Raw genomic sequence first — 22274 nt, 5'->3', positions numbered from 1 at the left:
AAAGGATGCAACAGCAAACTTTTCTAGTGTCTCTCCTCCAGCAATGCCACGGACCAATGCAGATGTTTGCTTAGCAAAGCCACTAATAGAAACCTTTGTATTCACCAGGACAGGAACAGTGCAGTGGGGGAAATGGAAGAATGAAAACAAACAAAACCAACCAAACAAACAAAGAAATTAAAAAAAAAGGAAGTATTTCCATACTGTAGACTTTCACTTCATAGTCCTTTGAGGTCTCTCCAGCCTCGTTGCTGGCTGTACAGGTGTAAGTGCCAGCACTGTCCTCCTGGGCACTCAGGATCTGCAGGGTTCTCCCACCTGCCAAGAGACACCAAGCTTTAATAGCACCTCTTCCTGCTTCCCAATTATTGAAATACTTTCTGCAGCATATTCTCACCCCTTTTGTCCAAACTGTGCCCATAGATGAGCAGGAAACCCTGTCTGCTTACATCATGTGTACCAAAGGAGTACATAACTCAGGGAAGTGCTGTGGATCACAGCTCCTGTTGTTTATAGATTCCTGGAAAATCTGTTAACACAGTTCTGTACACAAAATTCCTTGAAGATATTTAGACAGGGTTCATTCTTCCTCTGAGCACTTGTAGTTAACAAGGCTGAAGTACCTGCTCATCTACATTACTGCAGAGTTACCAGTGACGCTTGTTCCAGTTCTGCACCTCCATGGATGTGCCAGGCAAGAGTTACTCCACAAATTTAAAATGGCTAACTATTAATCACCTAGAAAAATGCCACCTCATTCTATTTACTAATGCTGTCATTTATATCTTTGTCCCTCTTATTTCCACACTTAATTGCAAGTTATTTATATTCATTATTAACTCATATGAATTTTGCCATCACTTGGCTTTATGGAACAAAAGAATAAATACCTGAGAACAAATAAAATACAAATAAATAATCAGATAATTGTGAAGCACCCGAAAATATTGGAATGGGAAGTGCTACAAAAGTACAAACATAGATTCACAAAATTATTTGAGTGGGAGGGGACCTTAAAAATCACCCAGTTCCACCCCCTGCCATGGGCAGGGACACCTTCCACTAGCCCAGGTTGCTCCAAGCCCCATCCAACCTGGCCTTGGACACTTCCAGGGATGAGGCAGCCACAGCTTCCCTGGGCAACCTGTGCCAGTGCATTGTACTTAAAAGAAATATATCCTTTGATTTTTCACAGAAGTCTAACAACCACCAAAATGCTAAAAGAATAACCTGTAATGCTATTTCTTGATAACAAGAAGTTTACCTGGCAGAATGCGGATATTTCTGTTGGATTCTAAGGGATTCCCATCCTTCAGCCAGGTGATGGTAGCTGGAGGGTAGGAATAAGCCTCACAGAGCAGGGAGATGGGGCTGTTGAGCATGATGGTGACACCTTCTGCATTCCCTTGGCTGTCTGCACCCACGATGCTTGGAGCCACTAGGAACAACAAATCATTAACCATAGGAAGGGCCTCTCTGAGCAGCCAATTTTCTGGTCCCTGGTCAGTCTAGGAATCTGGCTGCAGCCTCAGCTAGCTGGGAGGCATTCCTACAAGGAGCACTGAAACCCAAGGGCAGACAACACTCAGCTGCTTTAATGTTTTGTCCTGAACTCAGCAGTGATCCCAAGTCAGTGCAATCCATCCCCCCCGTTCCTTTGTCAAGCACAGGTCACCAGGAATTCAGCCATCACTCCTTGTGCAGCAGCTGGCAGAGCTGCTGCTTGATGATCCTGTTAGGAGGGGTGAGCCTGGGAATCCAGGCTATGGAAAACAAACTGGCCATTGTTTGCTCTTGGTTGTGCAATAGCCCTCATGGAAAAAACAAAGAGAACTGCAGATGGTTACAGGTTTTTTGCAGAGATCACAATCTGAGGGGCTCTTCAGATGTTCCTTCCTTGACTCACAATAGGCCAATGTGCTGTCCTGCCCATTCCACAGGGATGATATCCCGTTATGGTTCCCTATGTTCCAGCTCTGTACTGTCTGAGGGGCAGCACTGGTGTTTCTGTTGAACCACCATCAGTTCCTAAGCTATACAGTTGTCGCTGTAGACAGGTGACTTGCACACTGCTGTCACTAAAGCACTACACAACTCCAGTGGGATTATCTTTCCTCCTGAGATGGCTGTTCCCAGCAGGAGCCAGCCCAGGTCCTTACCCAGCACGTTCAGGCTGTAGGTTTTGCTCCTGTCCCCGGCAGCGTTGGATGCCACACACGTGTATCGCCCGGAGTCGCTGACCTGGGCGTTGGAGATCTGCAGCAAACGCCCCCCAGACAGAGCCCTGTGCTCTCCATCCTCAGGCACAGGCTGCCCATCCTTCAGCCAGCTGATCTGTGGCACTGGGCTCCCTTAGGGCAGGAAAGAAAGTGGCAGATATAACCTCCAGGGCATGCCAAGATTTCTGAGAAACACAAAAATATAGTTTCAGGTGTCCTTTTAAAACACACCCCTTGGGGAGATGTTCTGGAACATGCATTATTGAAGACTTTGAACCTCCTCTGAAATTCCACAGGCTTTTGGAGAAGAAATACCACAGTAACTACCCTCTTGGTTTCATTTTATGCTACCTTTACAAGAAGTGCTTAGTCCTGCTCTAAGCACCAGGGTTAAATCTGAGATTTAAAAATTCCACTCAACTGAAAATTCCATTAAGAAGATGATGTTCAGCACCAAAAGTGATGGACACCATGGGTTTGATGAGCAAAGATAAGTAATAGAGTGTTCTTTTACCTGTCACTTCACACGTCAGGGTAACTGTGTGCTTCTCTTTCACTCTCACATCCTCCAGTTTGTTTTCCCCCACGATCCCTGGAGGCACTGCAAACGGGCAGGAACACAACAGCAGCAAGGGTTACTCACAACATTTAAACACAACAGGCTGCCTGATGATCCTGGCAGGAGGGATCCAGGATGTGGAAAACAAACTCACCACTGTTTGTGTTTGGTTGTACAATCACTGTCATAAAAAACAAAGAGCAATACAACAGATTCCCAACAAGTGGATGCTGTGTAAAGGCACACCTGTGTTTTATGCAAATACAGCTAATTCCATGCAGGAATAAACAAACTGTGTAGGTCTAAAGGCATCTTGTTGTGGTACAAATTACCTTTCTCTAGGGAAATGGAAGATAAAACCCTTAAAATACCTATCCCACCCCAAAACAGCCAACTCTGGGCAAGGCAACTCTTACTGTATGGCTGACCTGGATGATGTTTCCAAGTAATCCTGATCAACATGTGCTTTTGGATGGGGGAGGACAGATTATTAAGGTGTGGTGGTTAAGAGCTGAGATCAGCTATTTCATTTAAATAGAAGCATCAGTAGATTGAGGCCAAAAGAAAGTGGCACTACAAATCAAAGCAGGCAGGGAGTACAACAGGCTGAAAAGGAGACTTATAAGAAAGCAAGCTCAGTCTCCATGGGATTTTGGGAAGTTTATTCACAAAAATGCCACACTAAGGAGACAGATTTATACTTTAATAACCCTATAAAATGCAAACTTTCATAGACAGAAGACCTAAAGAGAAAGGAATTAAAATATACATTCAGTAGCACATTTGTGATCTAGCACTATGTTGGAAGCCAAAGTTTTATAAAAATAAGAATCGTGGGAATATGCAGAATTCACTGTCAACAGAGAAAAATAATGTTACACCAGATTGCTGATACTTATGAAGGGTTCAAACTGGAGTGAAGGAAACAGATGGGGGCAAAACATAACTTAAAATCCTCAAGTTAAGGACTTAAGTGGGGCCAAATGTTACTATTCATAAACAAACACAGCAACTCATGCTTTGGCCCCAAAATAATACAGTAATATGTCAACACATGAATTTCAAAAACATAGCAAAGCCACACCAAACCTTTTTCAAATATTGTGCTTATTACACCAAGCTCTCCCTGCAAACTGCTGCACCTCCTCCAACAATCCAGAGAACCCCTGGCATGTCCCTGTACAGTTCCCAGTGACAGTGAGGTGGTGAGGACTCTGTGCCACCATCAGCCCACATTTCAGTAACTTTCCTCTAGAAAGACAAAGGAATTTTTGGGGGGAGGGAAGAGAAGACTGAACAATAGAATTTTCCACTTGAAGTCAGCTTCACTGAGCATTTTTCTTCAAGGCAAACAAAGCCTATGCAATAGAGGTTCCCAGAACCCTCAAGAACACCCTGCTACTAAAACCCTCCAAACAAAATAGTCAGACAATGAATGCTCTCCAGTGTTTATCCATCTCTTCCATTCTACCACACTTACACTTCCATGAGCTCATCAAATAAACATGAACTGACATGAATGGGAGTTATCATGTACAGGCTGACTGTGCCCGAGTCAGCTGAAGGCAAGGGGGGCTGGTGGTGCTCAGCACCTCAGGGAGAAGAAAAATGATACACAGAAATGCTGTAAGACAACCTGCATCAGGCCTAAGAGTTGTTGATAAAAACGACAAATAGTTACTAAAACAAAAAGCTGTGTTTTCTGGGAAACATAGTGTTTTTTAAAACTAAGCAATGTGACCAAATTGCACAATAATGGTTCCAAATAGCCTCTAAAGAGCCTGCTGGACCACTCCTAGCCTAAATATGTCAGCAGGATCACCCCCTAACCCATTGGTCTCTATCCTTTGTCATACCAAAGGCTCTACTGACTGAAGGTTTGCACTGTATTAGTTGAGACTGTTGATCCTGGAGAAGAGAAAGATCCAGGGTGACCTTGGAGTGCCTTCCAGTGCCTAAAGATTGCTGGAGAGGGACTCTGGACAAGGGGGAATGGCTTCCCACTGCCACAGGACAGGGTTAGATGGGATACTGGGAAAGAATTCTTCCCCGTGAGGGTGGAGAGGCCCTGGCACAGGTTGCTCTGGAAGTGTCCAAGGCCAGGCTGGATTCCCTTGGAGCACACTTGGGCTAGTGGAAGGCATCCCTGCCCATGGCAGGGGGTGGAATGGGATGGGTTTTCATGTCCCTTCCAACCCAAGCCATTCTGGGATTCTGTGATGCTGTGTAGAAGAACCTTCTCTTTACAACCTAATTTTCTGTCCATGGCGTCAAATTCACTTATTTTTTCCCTTAAGGACGTATGTTTGGGTTTAACATTTTTACAGTACCAGCAAAGACCCCCTCCTCAGTGCCCAGCCCCCTTTGTGCTGTGCCAGAGCTGGTGCAGTACTCACCCAGGACGGCGAGGTGGAAGTCCTTGGCGAGCCGCCCCGCGGCGTTGGTCACCAGGCACGTGTAGCGCCCCGCGTCCCCCGCGCCCGTGTGCGTCAGCCGCAGCGTCCGGCCCCCTGGCACCACAGCACAGGTCACACAGCCTGCCCTGCCACGGCCTGCAGAGCAAACTGCCCGCTCCCCTCAGCCCAAACCGCCCCAACCACCCGCACACGGAGCTCCCGGATCACAGAGCCCCGGATGGCTGCACCGGGAAGGATCTGCGCCGGTACTCCTGGCCAGGGAGCTGGGACAGGACCCAGCGTTTCAGCAGGACTGGCATTCACCTCAGTGCTTGGCCATGCACTGAGAATCTGCCTGAATATGCAGGAAAAATAATAAAGCCTCATCAGGAGGGGGGCGTGTCTACACATAAAAATAAATTTATTTTTATAAACATTTAATGTTATAAATGCCCCAAAGATATTTTCACATGTATAAATGAGGAACAAAATTCCACTCCTCCCTTCTAGCACTTCCAATAATTGTGCCATCAATAATAATAATAAGTGACAACAGAACAGGTTTACATGTAGTGGTTTGAAATAACAGATTCCTTTTAACACGGTGGCAGAGCAGTTGTCAGGTCACCTTTGCACAGATATGTTAGTTTAAAAGGAATAACATCTGCAAGTATGTTTGACCAAAGGACCAGGAATATCCCTGCTTTGCCATGGCACAGTAACCTCTCTTCTCTTCTTGTTTTGGCAGAGGAACAGCAAAACAAACCTCAGGGAGCATTTGAGTGTGAAAACAAAGGTGGTGGCCAGCCTGCAGCCTTTCCCAGTTTCTGGCCAGCAGCTCTGGCATTAGCATTCCCACACCATACACCACATCCTAAATGGGCATCCCCTGCCTGTGGGTGTCCCCAGGGGTCACTGCTGGCACAGAGCCCAGGAACTGATGCTCCTGCTCATGCGCTTGGAAGGAAGAAACTGCCCGGCTGGTTAATGATGTGCCTCTGCCCAAGGAATTCTGCCTGGAAGGCTCAGTTCTTCCAGCCTCATGTCTCCCTGATCCCTTCTCCCATCCACCCCCTGAACAAGGCCCCAGAAGCAGCAAAATGAAGCAGGTACCTGGCTGCAGGAGACTGAGGCTTGCCCTGGTATCACACACCAGAACACACCCAGGCCCCCAGTGCTGACGCAGCACAGGATTTTATATATTTAGTTCAATTAAAGCTTCTGTCCTTCCTAAAGCCAGTGTGCAGCTTAGGGCAGGGGCTGCAAGGAAAGCAGGTGGGCTACAGTGGAATGTTTTTCCTTTGTTTTTCCTAGAGGATACCCAGGAAGATCATCCAAATGAAACATCAGTATCAGCACAATGATCTCAGGGACAGGGTGGGACTGTTGGGGTCCCTGTGGAGGGCCAGGAGGAGTTGGGCTCCATGATCCCTGTGGGTCCCTTCCAGCTCAGGAGACTCTGTGATCTGAATTAGCCCACTAAAAGTTGCCAGCAGTGTGTCCACACATTGAAATTATCTGCAATGCCAAGTATGTTTTCAGTCAACAGAACCAAAACCTTGCTTTGGCAAAGTATTGAACTCCTAAATTAGTTGAAGAGGAGGATTTTTGTTGGTTTTTATGCTTGTACAAGCACAAATAAAGTTCCAAGTGCCATGATGGTTACACTTCACTCCCACAATGTGTAGCTTTCTGAAGCACAAGGTTTGCTGGCACACAAAGCCAGGTCCTGGCGTGTTTCCCCTCCTGCAGCAGCCAAAATCCAGAGACAATAAACAGCCTTTTGTCTCCCCCCTCCCAATCTGTGATCCGGGTGGTGATAGTGGTGTGGGTGTAGAAACCCACAGACAGGACACAAACAATCAAGCCCAGAAGATGTTATTTGTGTTGATGGCAACTTCACACGAGGAGGAATGCAGCCAGCTCCCACTGCCGGGTTTATATGGATAATAATCACACCCCCACTCCTTTTCCACGTGCTGTATGTAAAAATGGAAAAGCAGAGGCCAGGACTACATGCAACATTAAAAGTCCCACTGATTAAAAACTCCTGAAACATTTCAGCTCTAAATCCAGTCTTAGCTGAGCTCCTAAATACCTTCCAGCTCCATTCACTGCCTCTTGAGTTCATGCTGCAGGATGGCTTGGCTTTGCGTGGTGGCTATGCCAGAGTATCAGAAACTCCATCAAAACTTATATTCATGAGATTTCGAGCTGTGAGTGGCAAACCAAGCTCAAAGAAACACCTCAGTTGTCACCAAATACTTAACTTATAGAATCCTGGAATGGTTTGGGTTTGAAGGAACTTTAAAGATCATCTAGTTCCAACTGCCACGGGCAGGGACACATTCCCAGAAAGCTGATCCTTAACAGATGGGAAGGCAACACAAAATGTGTTGGCACCTGCTTGGTACCCAGTTTGTCATCTCAGGGGCTGCTGACAACTCAGTTTCCTCCTGTAACACCCCTTTAACCTCGGTGCAGCTGCCAAGCCAGTCCTGCCACTTCCCAACACAGCGAGGTGCTGCCACCTGACCTGCTTCTGGAAGCAAGCTCTGCACTAACACACACCAACAGCCAAAGCTGTGGCTCAGTCCATGTCACAGCACAAACATCACCAGCCTTTGGCCCATACACTCAAAGCAGGTACCAACTTTCAGCTATTCAGCCAATCTGACCCCATTTAGGTAAAAACTTGGCACTGAGTAACCATTTCTCTTCTTTCCTGCTCCTTACAGATTCATAAACCAAACCTCCTCCTTTCAGGTGTAGATGCAGAGGGCCCTTCAGCCCTTTCCCTTTTTCATTTTTTATTTAAATAACTGCAGCTTTTGTACCTGAGAGGATTCGCACCGAGCTGTTCAGGGTGACAGGCCATCCATCCTTGAGCCACGTTATTGCTGGCAAGGGAATTCCTGAGGCCTCACAAACCAGGGAGATGGGATTCTTCTCCACAATGCTGATGTTCTCAGGCATCTGCAGGTAACCAGCAATACTTGGGGGAACTACAGAAAGGAGCAAAGAAAAGCCACACTTCAGAACAAATCAAAATTAACTTTGCTCACAAAACATAATTATAATTCACTAAGCCAAGTTAGGCTTGGCAAGTGAGGAGCTACAGAACAGAGACATTTAATATTACATATGACTATTTCTTACTGTGTAGTGGCATGGAAATAATAAACTTAAATTCTATGTACCACCTTTATTTTATGGCTTAAAAGCAAATAACGGTTATAGCAGTCCTGTCCAGTCTACACTAACTATAATTCCCAGCATCAAATGACACACTGGGGAAAATTCCTGCACTGACAGAATTATGACAGAATCTCCTCATGGAAAGAACAACCCCCTATTAAAATAACTACCACAAATTGATCTTTAGCTTTTCTTTGCTAGGAGTAAGAATATTTCCACTCTGGAGGAAGCTCTACAGTTCCTACTTCAGAACATAAGGCCTGGGGTCAAGAATTCACCAATATCCTCCAGCACTGAGGAGATTTGAAGTTTCTCTTTACTACCCACAAGTTTGATAATACAGCACAGCAAATATTCAAAACAAAGAATAAAACTGGTAAGTAATTTTGGCCTCTTGTTTTTAATAAGAATTCCTGTGCTCGCAGTAGAACATGAATATTCAATGTCTGATGAAATGCAAAAGGTCATCTGCAAAAGCATTACAGGTGTTGTAAGATAATGTGACGTTCTGATCAATGCCACCAGTCCAACTGGATGAGTTATACCTGGAAGTACAATCTTTAAAGTGTTCTGACTGTGTAAAATCAGAGAACCTGATGCTCAGATTCCTGTGACCCTGGCTGTCCCCAGGTAATACCCCTGTGGTGGCCACTAGGAGGGCCGCCTCCATTAAACCTTAATTTCTGTCTCCCACAGTAAAATATCATGACACTCACTCCAATATCATATAAAATGGTACAAGATCTTGGTTACCTTGGGAGATGAAGCAGCTGGGGGTAGGTTGATATTAACAGAGAGAGCGCTAAGACTGTAAAATATTCAGGAATTACACAACTGGATTTGGATTTTTATAACACTGCCTTTGAAACCGCACCAGTGACCCACAGGTGGAACTGCCCCCCCGCAACGGATGCACCGAGCTGCACAAACAACTGCTGTTTGGACAGCCTCGGGTGGATGTGGCTGTCCCTGTGCCCCCTGCCCCCTGGCACAGGCTCACCATGCACACTGAGGTGGTACTTGCTGTCAGCCAGCCCCGCCACGTTGGAGGCCACGCAGAGGTAGTGGCCGGTGTGGGACACGCGGGCGCGCTCCAGCCGCAGGACGCGGCCCCCGCGGAGCAGCAGCACGTCCCCCCCAGCCAGGGGCCTCCCATCCTTCATCCACGTCACTGCTGGCTCAGGGACACCCTGCACCTCACACTCCAGGGACACTTCACTGCCCTGCGTGACCACCACTTCCGATGGGTGGGGGCCACTGTTCAGGATAGTCGGTCGAACTGTGGAAGAACAAACAGCGCAGAGTCAACTGGAAGCAACACTTCAGCATCCTCACCTGCTTCTCAACAGAGTAACAAGCAGAAGGGCCAAGAACAGATAAATTGTCTCTTCTTCCCTCCTTCCACCCCACAAAGTAAAAACGTTTTTTTTTTTAAATGTTAACTTGCAATTCTAAAAACGCAAACAGGAAGAAAAAATTAAATCAAAAATGACGCCCCCAAACGCTGTCAGTCCCTACTGATTTTGGGAGATTTTCTTTTTCATGGGATTGTTTCAAAACACCTCCTTTTGTTCCTGACCAAAACACAGTAAAATCTAAGGGAACAAAGGGAAATCTCAGTTCAGTTAGTTGTCATCACTGCTGCAGTTTGGAAACAAGAAACGTTATGCTACCTAAAAGGTTACAGCCCTGGAATCATGCACTTCCAACAGGGATCTGCAATGTCTTGGTCATGCTCTGAGTTCAGATTGCCAACATTTTAATTACTTAACATTCTTCTTGGACTACCCTTAAATTGTCCCACAGTCAGCCCTCAGCCTCTGAAAACCCTGCAGCTCAACATCACTGCACTGACCACACTTCCATAACACCACTGCAGAACTGGCACATACGATCAGGACTTTCCTGGTACTCACTGTGCACCTGCAGGCTGTACTCCTTCTGGGCACTCCCAGCCACGTTTGAAGCAATGCAGGTGTAAGATGCAGCATCAGACTTGTCAGCAATGGCAATCTGGAGCTGTCTGCCCCCAGACAGCACCCGCACCCTTCCCGACAGCTCCGGCACTAGGGGAGAGCCTGCAAGACACCTTCTCTCAGATCCAGCCACAGAAGAGGGTAAGGAGCACGTGTGTCACCTGCTGTCAGGTCCACTGGCTCACTTCAAAAGAACTGAGCTGCAGAGCTGCCCATTTTACAGCTGCTCTGTCAGAGGTTTCCCAGACAGCAAGAACTTCACCCAAGCAGATTCCGAGGACTCCCCGTGTTTAGTGCTGACTCCACGGCCCAGAGCACCCTGAGCTAAAGCACAGTGAGTCACTCACATCCTCCCTGAGTGCTGGACACCTCCACTGAGCACAAAGTTCAGCACTTCCAATAAAATGTAACTCCTTTTTCAGTCCAGAATTGTCTCACCCAGCACAGCCAACGTTTAGAAACACCTGATTTAGTTTTCACCCCACTTGTGTGTGTGTCACACAGGGCACGTGCACAGCCTCCTGCCCAGGAAATCCTCAGCAGCAACGTGACAGCAAAATACCAGCACATTCTCTGAGCAGATTTTTCAGTCCTGGTGACCTCAGATGCTGAATCTTAACCTCTCCAAATCACAGGGGGACTTGTTGACAGAAGGAATGCACCTGCCATGGATCATTCTTACAAGCTCAATCTTCATTTCCCTCTTGTGTATTTAAAATCTTCTCCACAAAGTGCACCAAATGTCGAATGTGCTGACAAATCTACTCCTCCTCCTCCTTTGTAACTGCTTTTCCAGGTTTTCCAACAAGTTTAAGACCCCTTCCTGCCACTGAAGTGTACACATGCTGGTCTTGCAATGAATTGTTAGAACATATCATACAATCCTTTTTAGCTTCCAAGAGACAGGGTTTAGAAAGAACTTGATAAACTCCATCTTCTCTGAAAATGTTATGCATTAGAAATAGTGTTTTGTAATTAAAATCTGCTCTTTTCACGAGGCAAAATTACTTAAAGTACAGATATACACCACACTGAAATGTGCAGCCTAGATGAACACAGATCTAGGAAAGACTGATTAATAACAAAGGATTTACCACACTGAAAGAGTACAACACCTTATTTTGTCTTACATTCTGTCTCCAGAAGTGTCCTTGTTTAAAGGAATGTGCTAAAAAAAAAACCTGCTTTTGTCTAGCAATTCATAAAAAGGTGTTTGGCAATGTTACTTTAATCCCTAAAGCAAAAAGGTGTGTAGACTGCTCTTAGATGGGATGAGAGAAAGAGTTCAGTAAAGCCCAAAAGCAATCACAACTCGATGCATTTTGTTACTTGTTACCCTGGCTGCAAATTTAAAAACAACTCAGAGGATCTGTCTGTTGTGCAGTGGATCACAGGGCAGAGACCCTCAACTCCACGGGGCTTCCCAGTGAGTCCCAGCCCTGCTGCCTGGGATCACAAACAAGTCTTACAGTCCCAGAAAGGTTCAGGTTCGAAGGGACCTCAAAGATCACCCATTTCCACCCCCTGCCATGGGCAGGGACACCTTGGGCTGTCCTGCTGCCCCAGGGTAAATAAACACATTGAGAGGGATTAAATCCTTCACAGTCCATTTGTCTGTCAGTTCAGGAATCTCTGCACTGGGCTTCTCTTGCACTCCTTTAGGAATACTGACACCTAATCCAAGCAGAGGTGAGTTAGAGAGAAGGGAATTATCTACTACTGGAGTTCATTTTACTCCACATCAGGACTGTGTAGATCCCTGCCTGTTTTAGCTCCTCAGAACACACCATCCAAAACATGCACAAGCGAAAAAATAACCCTCAGGTCAGAATTATCCCATTGGCTTTATAAAACAGACAATGGACAGTTACCCACCGTTCTTTTTCCAGGTGAGACTGGGTGGTGGGATGCCACTGGACTCACAGATCAGGCTTATCATGCTCCCTTCAGTGACTGTGAGCTGAGAGCTGTCATCTGAGCCAGAAATACTTGGGGACACTGCAGAGAGATGCCAAGTAATTGCAGCATTAGAAAGTGCAGCTCATCAGCCAGCAGGAAACCCCAAAGGACCCTCAGACAAATCTGCCCCACTCAGCTCTGAAGCAATGACAAGGATTGCATCCTCCTGCTGACAATGCAAACCAGGTCCTAGGTAGGGAATAATACACTTGGGAATGACTGCATCCATCCTTCCAGCTTCCAGGCTCTGCTGCATGCACAGGCTTTATTTTGGGCTGACTTTGAATGGGTGTCACTGAACAAAACTGGCTTGGGGACTTAGGTCAACTCTGAGAGCCTGGCTCAGCCAGCAAACCTACAGAGATCATCACTAGACTTTTAAAATTCAGCCTATGGTTTTCCTTGGAAGTTTTCCTGCATCAGCACACTGGCTGCCACATCCAAGGTGTGGACCCCATCCCTTCAAACACCCTCCTGCAAGCACAGGGACAGCTTTGCTCTACAGCTCTGGGACTCTAAAGCAGCTGCAGATAAAAGGGACCAATGTTTTTCCTCTGATGCCTTCTAGGAATGAGGCATTTTCATCAGATGGAAACAGTAGAGACTGAAAAAAAAAAGAGGTTGACACACGCAGCAAACGGTATATGCTCCAGCATGGGAAAAGGGCACAGTGCTACAATATCCACCCCTAATTTAAATGCCATGAATGTTTATTTTTAATCAATAATGACAAAATTGAATTCTGTTCTAAAAATTGTGATCTTACTGTTACAACCCTTTTAGATAATTTTAGCTGTGTGATTTCAAAGCAAGAAATTGATTTATAATAGCAAAAAAGAGATATTTCAATTTGCATGTGGGAAGAAAATGATGGTGCAGGAAAAAAAATTAAAAAATCAATTATTAAAATAATGTCTTAAGTCACATTCATCAGAGAGTCACAAAAAATTTAACTAAAGCTATCTTTATGATTCAGCACTGATAACCTTGTAGAGCAAATAAATCTAGGTAAGGCAGCTTTTATTTATCTGAAAGTCCATGCTTCAGCACTGAAATGAGTGGAAGGTTGGTAGGTTACTTTAACTGGCACTAAAGCTATGGATACAAAGCCAGTTGGTTATCACAGAGTGGTTTGGTTGGAAGGACAGTTAAAGATCATCTCATTTCAACCCCCTGCCGTGGGCAGGGATGCCATTCAATAGTTACAGCTCTAACTACTCATGCATGCAGACCCAGCCCAACAAAGGCCTAGGAAGTAGCTATTATTAATTTAGAACTAAATTAAAGCAATTTGAAAAATGTGAGCACTTGGGCCTGTTCAAGTACAGCAAATACAACAACATCCCCCTGCAGGAGCCTCAGCAACTAAGTGCTGATGAACTAGAGAGGATTTTGGTGTCTCACACAACAATTTTAATTAGTCTTACCCCAAATATTGACATTATAGTTCTTCTCGGTCTTCCCAGCAACATTTGTGGCTTGGCAGGTGTACCGGCCCGCGTCCTGCACCTGAGCTCCTTCGATCTGGGGGGAAAGGAAAACCTGCATTTCTTCTCCTTACATCCTTACACGGGAAACTTGCAGGGACAGGGGGCTCAGGGATCAATTTTATCTTTACATCTGTCTCCCTGAATATTAACAGAGTATCAATGCAGCCCAGTGTGTCCCCAGACAGGCAGGTCTCTGAGCCCCCTCACTCCTCCCACATGACTCTGTTTTCCCAGAGCCCAGTTCTGTCCCATCTCCAGCAGTGCCCAGAGCCCAGCTCTGCCCCATCTCCAGCAGTGCCCAGAGCCCAGTTCTGTCCCATCTCCAGCAGTGCCCAGAGCCCAGCTCTGCCCCATCTCCAGCGGTGCCCAGAGCCCAGCTCTGCCCCATCTCCAGCAGTGCCCAGAGCCCAGCTCTGCCCCATCTCCAGCGGTGCCCAGAGCCCAGCTCTGCCCCATCTCCAGCAGTGCCCAGAGCCCAGCTCTGCCCCATCTCCAGCGGTGCCCAGAGCCCAGTTCTGCCCCATCTCCAGCGGTGCCCAGAGCCCAGCTCTGCCCCATCTCCAGCAGTGCCCAGAGCCCAGCTCTGCCCCATCTCCAGCGGTGCCCCCGCAGCGGGTGCAGCCCCCAGGAGGGCCCCCTGCCTGCCCCACATACCTTGAGCTCGCTGCCATCCTCGGAGATGCTCAGCCCCGGCTGCTGCAGCAGGGGCTGCCCGTCCTTGAGCCAGCTGAGCACGGGCGGGGGGACGGCGTTGCTCTGGCACAGCAGCTCCAGGGCCTGGCTCGCCAGCACCGACACGTTCTGCTCCTCGCCCGCAATGTCCGGGGGCACTGCAGCCATGGAATCACACAGCTGGGAACAGCCCTCTGGGATCAGCACTCCAAACACCCCCCAGCCCTGCCAAGGCCACCACTGACCCCTGTCCCAAGGGGACAGACATAGGGCTTGGAAATCCCCCCAGGGATGGGACTCCACCCCTGCCCTGGGCAGCTGTGCCAAGGCCTGACCACCCTTTCAGTGAAGGAATTTGTCCTAATATCCAACCTGAGCCTTCCCTGGTGCATCTTGAGGCCACTTCCTCTTGTCCTACCACAAAGGACCTTTCAACATTGAAGGCTTCCCCACGTAAACATAACATGGAGTTAACAGACTTCAATTAGCAAAAATAACAGTTGCTGCCTTTCTGACACACAACTGAAGTCTCCGTTATATCACAAAAAGCACAAGAATAATGTTTTTACTTACAGAATATCCTCCACACAAGACACACACTAGGGAGGTATCAGCTACAGAGAAATCATATAGATAAGCCAGGACTAGCTAAAAAAACCACCTTGAACCTTTGCTAGAAAGGAAAATCCCCAATACACAAATGCATTCCTGCTAAAAGAAAAAGAGCTGCTGAGTGAAAAGGCTCACAAGATAATAATCAGCCCCAGAAGCTGAAAATGTCTTAAGCTGGTCCAGACAGTGCCAAGAAGGATAGCTGGCCTTAAGGAGAAATCCAACTTAGAGATGAATGTTGTCCAGAGATGGCCAAATGCAGATGGCAGAATAAGAACTTAGGTGGTTGGCAAGCAAATCAATGTGTTAATGACTTAATCATCAAGTCATAATCTACAATTAGTTTGCCTATCTGCTCTGTGTGGGATCTGCTACTTATTGCAGTTGTTGACACTGAGCACTAGATTTAGATTTGTCCTGCAGTTTCAGTGATAACTTCATTATTACACTATTATTTCCCAATTATACAGTAGAAAAATCAGCTTTTGGAATAGAAGTTTTCTGTGTAGAAGTAAAAACAACCCAAAACCACTGGACACTTAAGTGGAAGCCCATTAGCTGTTCTTGAACAGTGACAGGATTTAAGAAAACACATTTTTTTTCTCCCATTTTTAAATTTTGTGTTTCCACAACAAGAAAAACAAAGCAACTGAGAACCTGGAACAGCAAGTCAGCAATTTTCCATGGGGAAAATGTTCATGGCTGGAGTCAAAAAGACAACGGAGGAAATATTATCCCCAGAAAGTTGACCAGGGCCAAATATAAGAACCTTTATTGTCACATTGCCTTTGCTTTTCAGTTTTGCAACCCATTCCTGCAGACATTGCAGGTCTGACTGCACAAAACCTTGGGGTGAGAAGGGACTGTCAGTGAGAACACCCCGGGCTTCCCTCTGAACCCAAGTGACTGGATCCTAACGAGCCCCAGAGTGGTGCCCACAGCTCTCGAGGTGTCCTGCAAAAGCCCTCTGACAATAAAGCTTTGTGTTCCTTGCCCAGGAAGTTCTCAGCAGAGCTGCTGATTCCACAGTTTGGAAATAATTTAGGGAAAAGCCTGGTCCCTGTGGATAAGAAATAGAGTAAGCGAAAAGAAATCTGTTTATCTTTCTTTCTTTGTAGAACTCACAAAGGCCCAGATTCTTTATGAGTGCTGTGGAACTGAGAGCTGGAAGCTGATCCATTCCTGCAGAAGGCAAATTTGTTTCCAAAGGCTTTTCCACCAATTACTTTTCCTCTCTGCTAAATGAATTGAAATGTGTTCAAAAGGAAACTGAGTTTGTGAAACAGAGAGAGACAGACATTAAAGCATTTATTTCTGAAGGAACAGGGTTTAAAATTAATCTAATTACGCTCATGGTAACTGTAAGTTACCCAAATGTTCCACCTCCTGGCTCAGCACACCACACATTTCCAACCAACCCAGCTCCAACTGCACTCCAAATTATTTTCCTCCTGTGGCTTCTTAATTAGATTGCCCTTGTGAGGCAATTCTGAAAAGCAATACTGCTTTTTGGTGACAGCTTCACTCAAGCTGGCCCTGCAGCTGAGCTCAACTCTGGCCAGCTTTTAATACAACACTAATTTTAAACATATACCACTCCTACCTAACTCTTTTCATTTCATCTGGTTAAAATGGACAGAGCTTCCAGAACACAAAAGAGGACTGACAAACATATCTGTGCCATGCTACACAGACATACACACCTCCACCAAAGGAGACCTCGATACTCCTTGTTCTGGACATAAAATGTTCCAGCCTAGGCTAACCTGGCTCACTTGCCATGGCACAGTCCTGGATTTCTGAACTGCCCCTTGCAGATGCAAAAATCACCATGATTTGGGAGTATCCTAACCAAGGAAGTCAATTCTGAAGGCCAAACTCAAAAGTGAATAATCCCTGACTTGGAAAACTTCTAACTTTCCTCGCAAGGTTTTCCAGAGTCATGCTCAGGATTGCCACAACGCTGGAGACTGGCACAGTCCAACCAGTTCTCTCTGCACTGCCCCACTGAAAGCAGAAGCAGAAACACAAAGGTGCTGTGATTCCAAAACTCCCTCTCCACATTTGGTACCGCAAAATGGCAGATCATTGCTCATCCTCATTTCACTGGTGTCCACAGTCACTGAGCTGTCCAAGGAAACTCAAAGCTTGCCACAGTCACACTCCCTGGCAGCCCTCCTGGCAGCCCTCGTGCAGGAGGTCAGGCTCCTCAGAACCTGCACAGCACAACAAGCTCTGAGAACATGGGATGGGGTGACCTCAGAGCCCCTTCCAGTACCTGAGGGGCTCCAGGAGAGCTGAGAGGGACTTGGGATAAGGAAATGGAGGGACAGGGCAAGGGGGAACGGCTTCCCACTGCCAGAGGGCACGGTTAGATGGGATATTGGGAAGGAATTCCTGGCTGGGAGGGTGGGGAGGCCCTGGCACAGGTTGCCCAGAGAAGCTGTGGCTGCCCCTGGATCCCTGGAAGTGTCCAAGGCCAGGTTGGACAGGGCTGGAGCAACCTGGGCTGGTGGAAGGTGTCCCTGCCCATGGCAGGGGGTGGGACTGCATGACCTTTAAAGTGCATTCCAACCCAAACCATTGCAGGATTCCATGAATATGAAAAGGCATCTTATACAAGTCACAAACAAATCAGGATAAAACTTACACAAATTACAAGAAAGCACAGAATCATAGAATGTCCTGAGTTGGAAGGTGACCCACAGGGATCATCAAAGTCTGATTCCTGGCGCTGCACAGACACCCCAATAATCCCACAATATGCCCAAGAACCTGTCCAACTCAGAAGGGAGGAGGAATTTATACGAGTTCAGACAATGAGATTTCACAGTTAACTTATTGACACAATCTGGAAAACTGACCAAAGATTTATTTCCTTCTCCTTGGAAGAGACCAAGTTGACTGGTTGTGCCCAACACAGCTCATAGCAGTGTCACTATCAGCAGCAAAAAAGTCCCCACCATTTAGGCAGGCAGGGTAAGGCTTGAGGATGGGATGGGAACCGCAGAGCTGGATAGGGAACTCACAGTGACTCATTTTGCTGCAATAACACCACTGAGCTCTGGCCAAAATAACATCTTTCACCTGGCAGATCTACATGTTTTTTACACAAACATGTATTTTCTCCTATCATTTGTAAATGAGCTTCTATGTATTCAACTTGTAAAGCCACTATTGCAATAATATTTCTTCAAGGACAGACAGCAGACTGCACCTGCAGGCTTTAATACATGGGGACCTATATGCATAAATACATTTTTACTTCTGTGCACACACCCCTCCTCCATCATGGGTTGGGACCACCTGTACTTGCTCTGCTCAAGGTCTGGGCCCTGGAGTGTTCAGTTCTCCTGCCAGGCCGTGGGTCAGACACTCACCCAGCACCCGCAGCTCGGTGTCCCTCTGGCTCTCGCCCGCGGCGTTGACGGCCACACACGTGTAGGTCCCGGTGTCACTGAGCTGAGCGCTGGGCAGGGCCAGCACCCGGCCCCCAGACAGCACCTGCAACGCGTTCAGGACACACCTCAGTTCCCCTGGCTCACCTTTTACACTATTAGCTTTCACTTCAAAATTAAATATTGTACTACCGCTGCTTCCCACCATCTCCCTGCTCCCCGCAGTTCCCTGCACCCAGTGTTCTCTTTTGATCCAGACTTGCAACAGCAGAATTCTAACCTCAGGCAAGTCCACAGGGGACTCCTGGCATTCACAAGCGTTTGCAGGATCTGGACATCCCTCCCTCTCCCCAGCTTCAAACATTCTGTCACACCTTTAGTCTGTGCCCTGAGCTGTCTCCACAGAACACAAATTTCCCCTCTTCCCTTGCAGATCATAAAAATCAGCTTTAGAAGAGCAACCACGCTCTCTGCTTTTAGCTCTAAAATATCTCCTTATATCAAAGGTTGGGTTTTTTTTCTGAATTACTATAGTATGTAATGAGCTATTATGTGATCTTGAGCTCCACAGATCTCTTCAGCAGAGGAATACAGTCCAATTTCCTCTCCTTGCCAGTAAGTGGAAAATTGTTGATGCAAACTCTTACTCACTATGAAATCAGTTGAAAGAACCACTTTATTTCAATATACTTCACACAGCAATTACTGGAGCTAAACTCATACCAATAACCCAGAGCATGGTAGCCTTACACTTCCATTCCAGATCTTCTAACTTACTGTCTTCCATTAAACCTCGAAGGCTCCTCCCACAAGAGGGAACAGCACAGGCAGAGCAGGATCTGAACCCAGTACCTGGAGTCCGTTGCTGAAGCTGGACACAGGGCTGCCATCCTTGAGCCAGGTCAGGATGGGGGCAGGGATGCCTCTGGCTTCACACTCCAGCCTTACCAGATTATTGACCACCACTGTCACCGTGTCACTGCTGCCAGAGATTGAGGGGGGGACTGAAAAACCAAACAGAAAAAGAAGCTGTAACAGCTCCCTAGGAGTGTAAATCACAATGAAATTCATTGTGCCGCCTGCTTTTGGACGTTATTTCTCTTCTCTCATGTTACTCCTACTGAACTCTTGTCATTTCTTTGCTCTGTGCCAAATCCTGCTCTTCCCTTGCATAAGCAGGCAGATAACTCCAGTGGAACTACTGTGAGCAAGGTATGTGGGACTGGGCCTGCTGCCCAGAGGACAGCTGGGAAACCCAGGAACCACCACTCAAAGCCAGAAAATATTCCCTCTAACTTCTCTGATACTCCATTTAGACCTTGTGAAAGGCATTAGGAGTGGCGGGGATTAAAGAAAGGAGTTTATCATGTAAACTGCATAAAGCAAGTCCATACACAGAGTGATAAATTGGCCTTGCACAGCATGTGGGAACAGTTTCCAGCTCAGATTGCATAACATCTGCCTGTCCGATGACACCAAACATCTTAATGGAACATCTCTAAACACTTACTCCAGGCACACAGGCCAGCAAATGTTGTAGGGCTGTGTCAGAAAGGGAGACCAGAAGCATTAAAAAAAGGAAGATGTTTCTTTTGTTGAGAAAAATCAAACCAATTTTATTTGCTCCTACCACTAATAACTTGATGATAGAACTTAAAAGTCAGTATCAGTACAAAACTTAATATTTGAAGTCACTTCAGGAAAGGGATAAGAATGGTGTGAGCTACTCATACACATCCTCTGTGAGGGGAGAAAACAGGTAAAAAATTCTGTCCTGAAAATAAGACTCATTAAAAAATTCAGCAAACCTCAGCCTTAACTCAGGTTGTGGCTGCCCCATCCCTGGAAGTGTCCAAGGCCAGCTTGGATGGGGCTTGGAGCAACCTGGGCTAGTGGAAGGTGTCCCTGCCCATGGCAGGGGGTGGAGTGAGATGAGCTTGCTGGTCCCTTCCAAACTAAACCATTCCATGATTCTCCCTACTCTTACACACATTTCAGTAATAGCAGGAAGGGCAGAAAAAAAGCACAGGATTTTATAATCTTTATAACCGTTTTTCCCCACACACATGCACACAGCTCCCCTAATGCAGTGCAGTAGCATTCATTGTTCTCAAAAGCCTGAGAAAGTTACAGTGGGGAGAGAGAAGTGAAAAAAATTAATACAATGAAATCATATGAATATACTAAACTGGAATTCCACCTGCTTCCTTCAGCTGGCCTGCCTGGCTTTATTTAATGCTAAGCCTGCAGTATCAAGCATTGTTTTTAATGCCAAAAAAGATGTGATAACACTATTAACAACAGAAATCACTGAATAAGACCAAGTAATAAGTAAGGACCAAGGAAGGTGCTCATTCCCGATGCCAAGTGCCACATGGAAATCCAGAGCAGCCTTTCTGTAAATGCAGCCCAACTTTCTTGGCATTTCTGAGTCTGTTCTCCTTCAAGTAGTCATTGCTTCCACTAGGAAGAGGGAAAAAACTCGAGCTTCCTCTTCTCAAACTCATAAATTCCAACTAAACTGGATGACAACCCTGTTGATGGTAAATTCCAGCAGCTCCCCACGTGTGAGCCTGGCAGGACACAAGCTCAGTTAAGTAGGTTCATGGACAGCAGTTTGGGCTTCCTTTGATGCAATTAGTTCTGCCTGCAACTGCACAGATTGTGTTCTAGAATTCTGTGCCTTAGTCAGAAAGTGTTAGTTCCCCAGAAAACTCTGGACATATCCACTGAAATTCTGCCACCCATCAAAAGACACGCAGACACTGTGGGTTATTCTTCATTTAACTAGAATTATGAGCTCAGTTCTAAGTATTTCTGGGAATTAATCACTGGGTGGGGTTAATTGCCTTTGACCATGCCTTGAGCCATCAGTTTCTCCCCTGATGGTCATTAATTCAATGGAAATGCACTGCCCAACTCATTAATTAACATTAATAGGAACTAGATACTCTGCGTGCATCTCAGCTGGGGACACTGTGCCAAATTTGGGCCACAGTTCTGCATGGAAGACTCCGACAGAAAATCAGCTACAGGCATATGCATGTATCAAAGATAAGAATTTGGATTATGGCCACATCCAAAAACCACTGAAAACAGTGGAACAGCTCCAATTTGGCTTTTGCTCAGGTGTCTCATGTCTGCAAACACCCACACTTTCACTTCATCTTCTTAGACACAGTACATTTTTCTTTAAAGCTCTTGGATTATGAAAAAGCATTTCATCTGTGTCCTTTATCTACTGTGAGCTTCAAAGTCATCTACAACAAACCCCAGCCATTGCCAGGCCCTACAAATTACTGAAGTGGTCCCTTAAATAAAAGACCTCTTCCACAAATCTTCCTAGAAATGCCTTCCCTTTGCACATTTTCCTAGCTCAAAACACCTATTTCTAATGTCACTGATTAAAAAAAAAGAGTGAAGAACATGGAATGACAGGACAAGGGGGAATGGCTTCCCACTGCCAGAGGGCAGGGTCAGATGGGATACTGGGACGGGATTCTTTCCTGGGAGGGTGGGGAGGCCCTGGCACAGGTTGCCCAGAGAAGCTGTGGCTGCCCCTGGATCCCTGGAAGTGTCCAAAGCCAGGCTACCTGGAGCAACCTGGGCTGGTGGAAGGTGTCCCTGCCCAGGGCAGAGGGTGGAACGGGACAGGCTTTAAGGTCCATTCCCACCCAAACCATTCCATGATGCTGTGAGGATGGGATGACTGACAGCAAGTCTGCTGAGCAGACCTGAAGCTTGAGGAGACCAAAGGCAGTGCGTGTACGTGTCATTCCTACATGTCACGACACA

At 46.5% G+C, this 22274-nt stretch overlaps 1 protein-coding gene across 1 annotated transcript in view; it reads right to left on the bottom strand.

Moving 5' to 3' along the window:
- Positions 1-22274, bottom strand: part of HMCN1 (hemicentin 1) — a gene marked incomplete at its 5' end in the record, with an annotated part of 160609 nt that overhangs the window by 54536 nt on the left and 83799 nt on the right. The window contains 13 exons of the mRNA XM_029964017.1: positions 205-318; positions 1265-1438; positions 2160-2351; positions 2734-2820; positions 5175-5288; positions 8012-8179; positions 9373-9651; positions 10289-10450; positions 12224-12346; positions 13735-13831; positions 14452-14627; positions 18462-18585; positions 19332-19483. Coding sequence (XP_029819877.1) covers positions 205-318; positions 1265-1438; positions 2160-2351; positions 2734-2820; positions 5175-5288; positions 8012-8179; positions 9373-9651; positions 10289-10450; positions 12224-12346; positions 13735-13831; positions 14452-14627; positions 18462-18585; positions 19332-19483 — 1962 coding nt within the window. The remainder of the gene's footprint in view (positions 1-204; positions 319-1264; positions 1439-2159; positions 2352-2733; positions 2821-5174; positions 5289-8011; positions 8180-9372; positions 9652-10288; positions 10451-12223; positions 12347-13734; positions 13832-14451; positions 14628-18461; positions 18586-19331; positions 19484-22274) is intronic.

Source organism: Manacus vitellinus, unplaced genomic scaffold, assembly GCF_001715985.3.
Source record: "Manacus vitellinus isolate BGI_N305 unplaced genomic scaffold, ASM171598v3 scaffold_68_pilon, whole genome shotgun sequence".
Lineage (NCBI taxonomy): Eukaryota > Metazoa > Chordata > Aves > Passeriformes > Pipridae > Manacus > Manacus vitellinus.
This window is presented reverse-complemented; position numbering and strand designations above follow the sequence as displayed.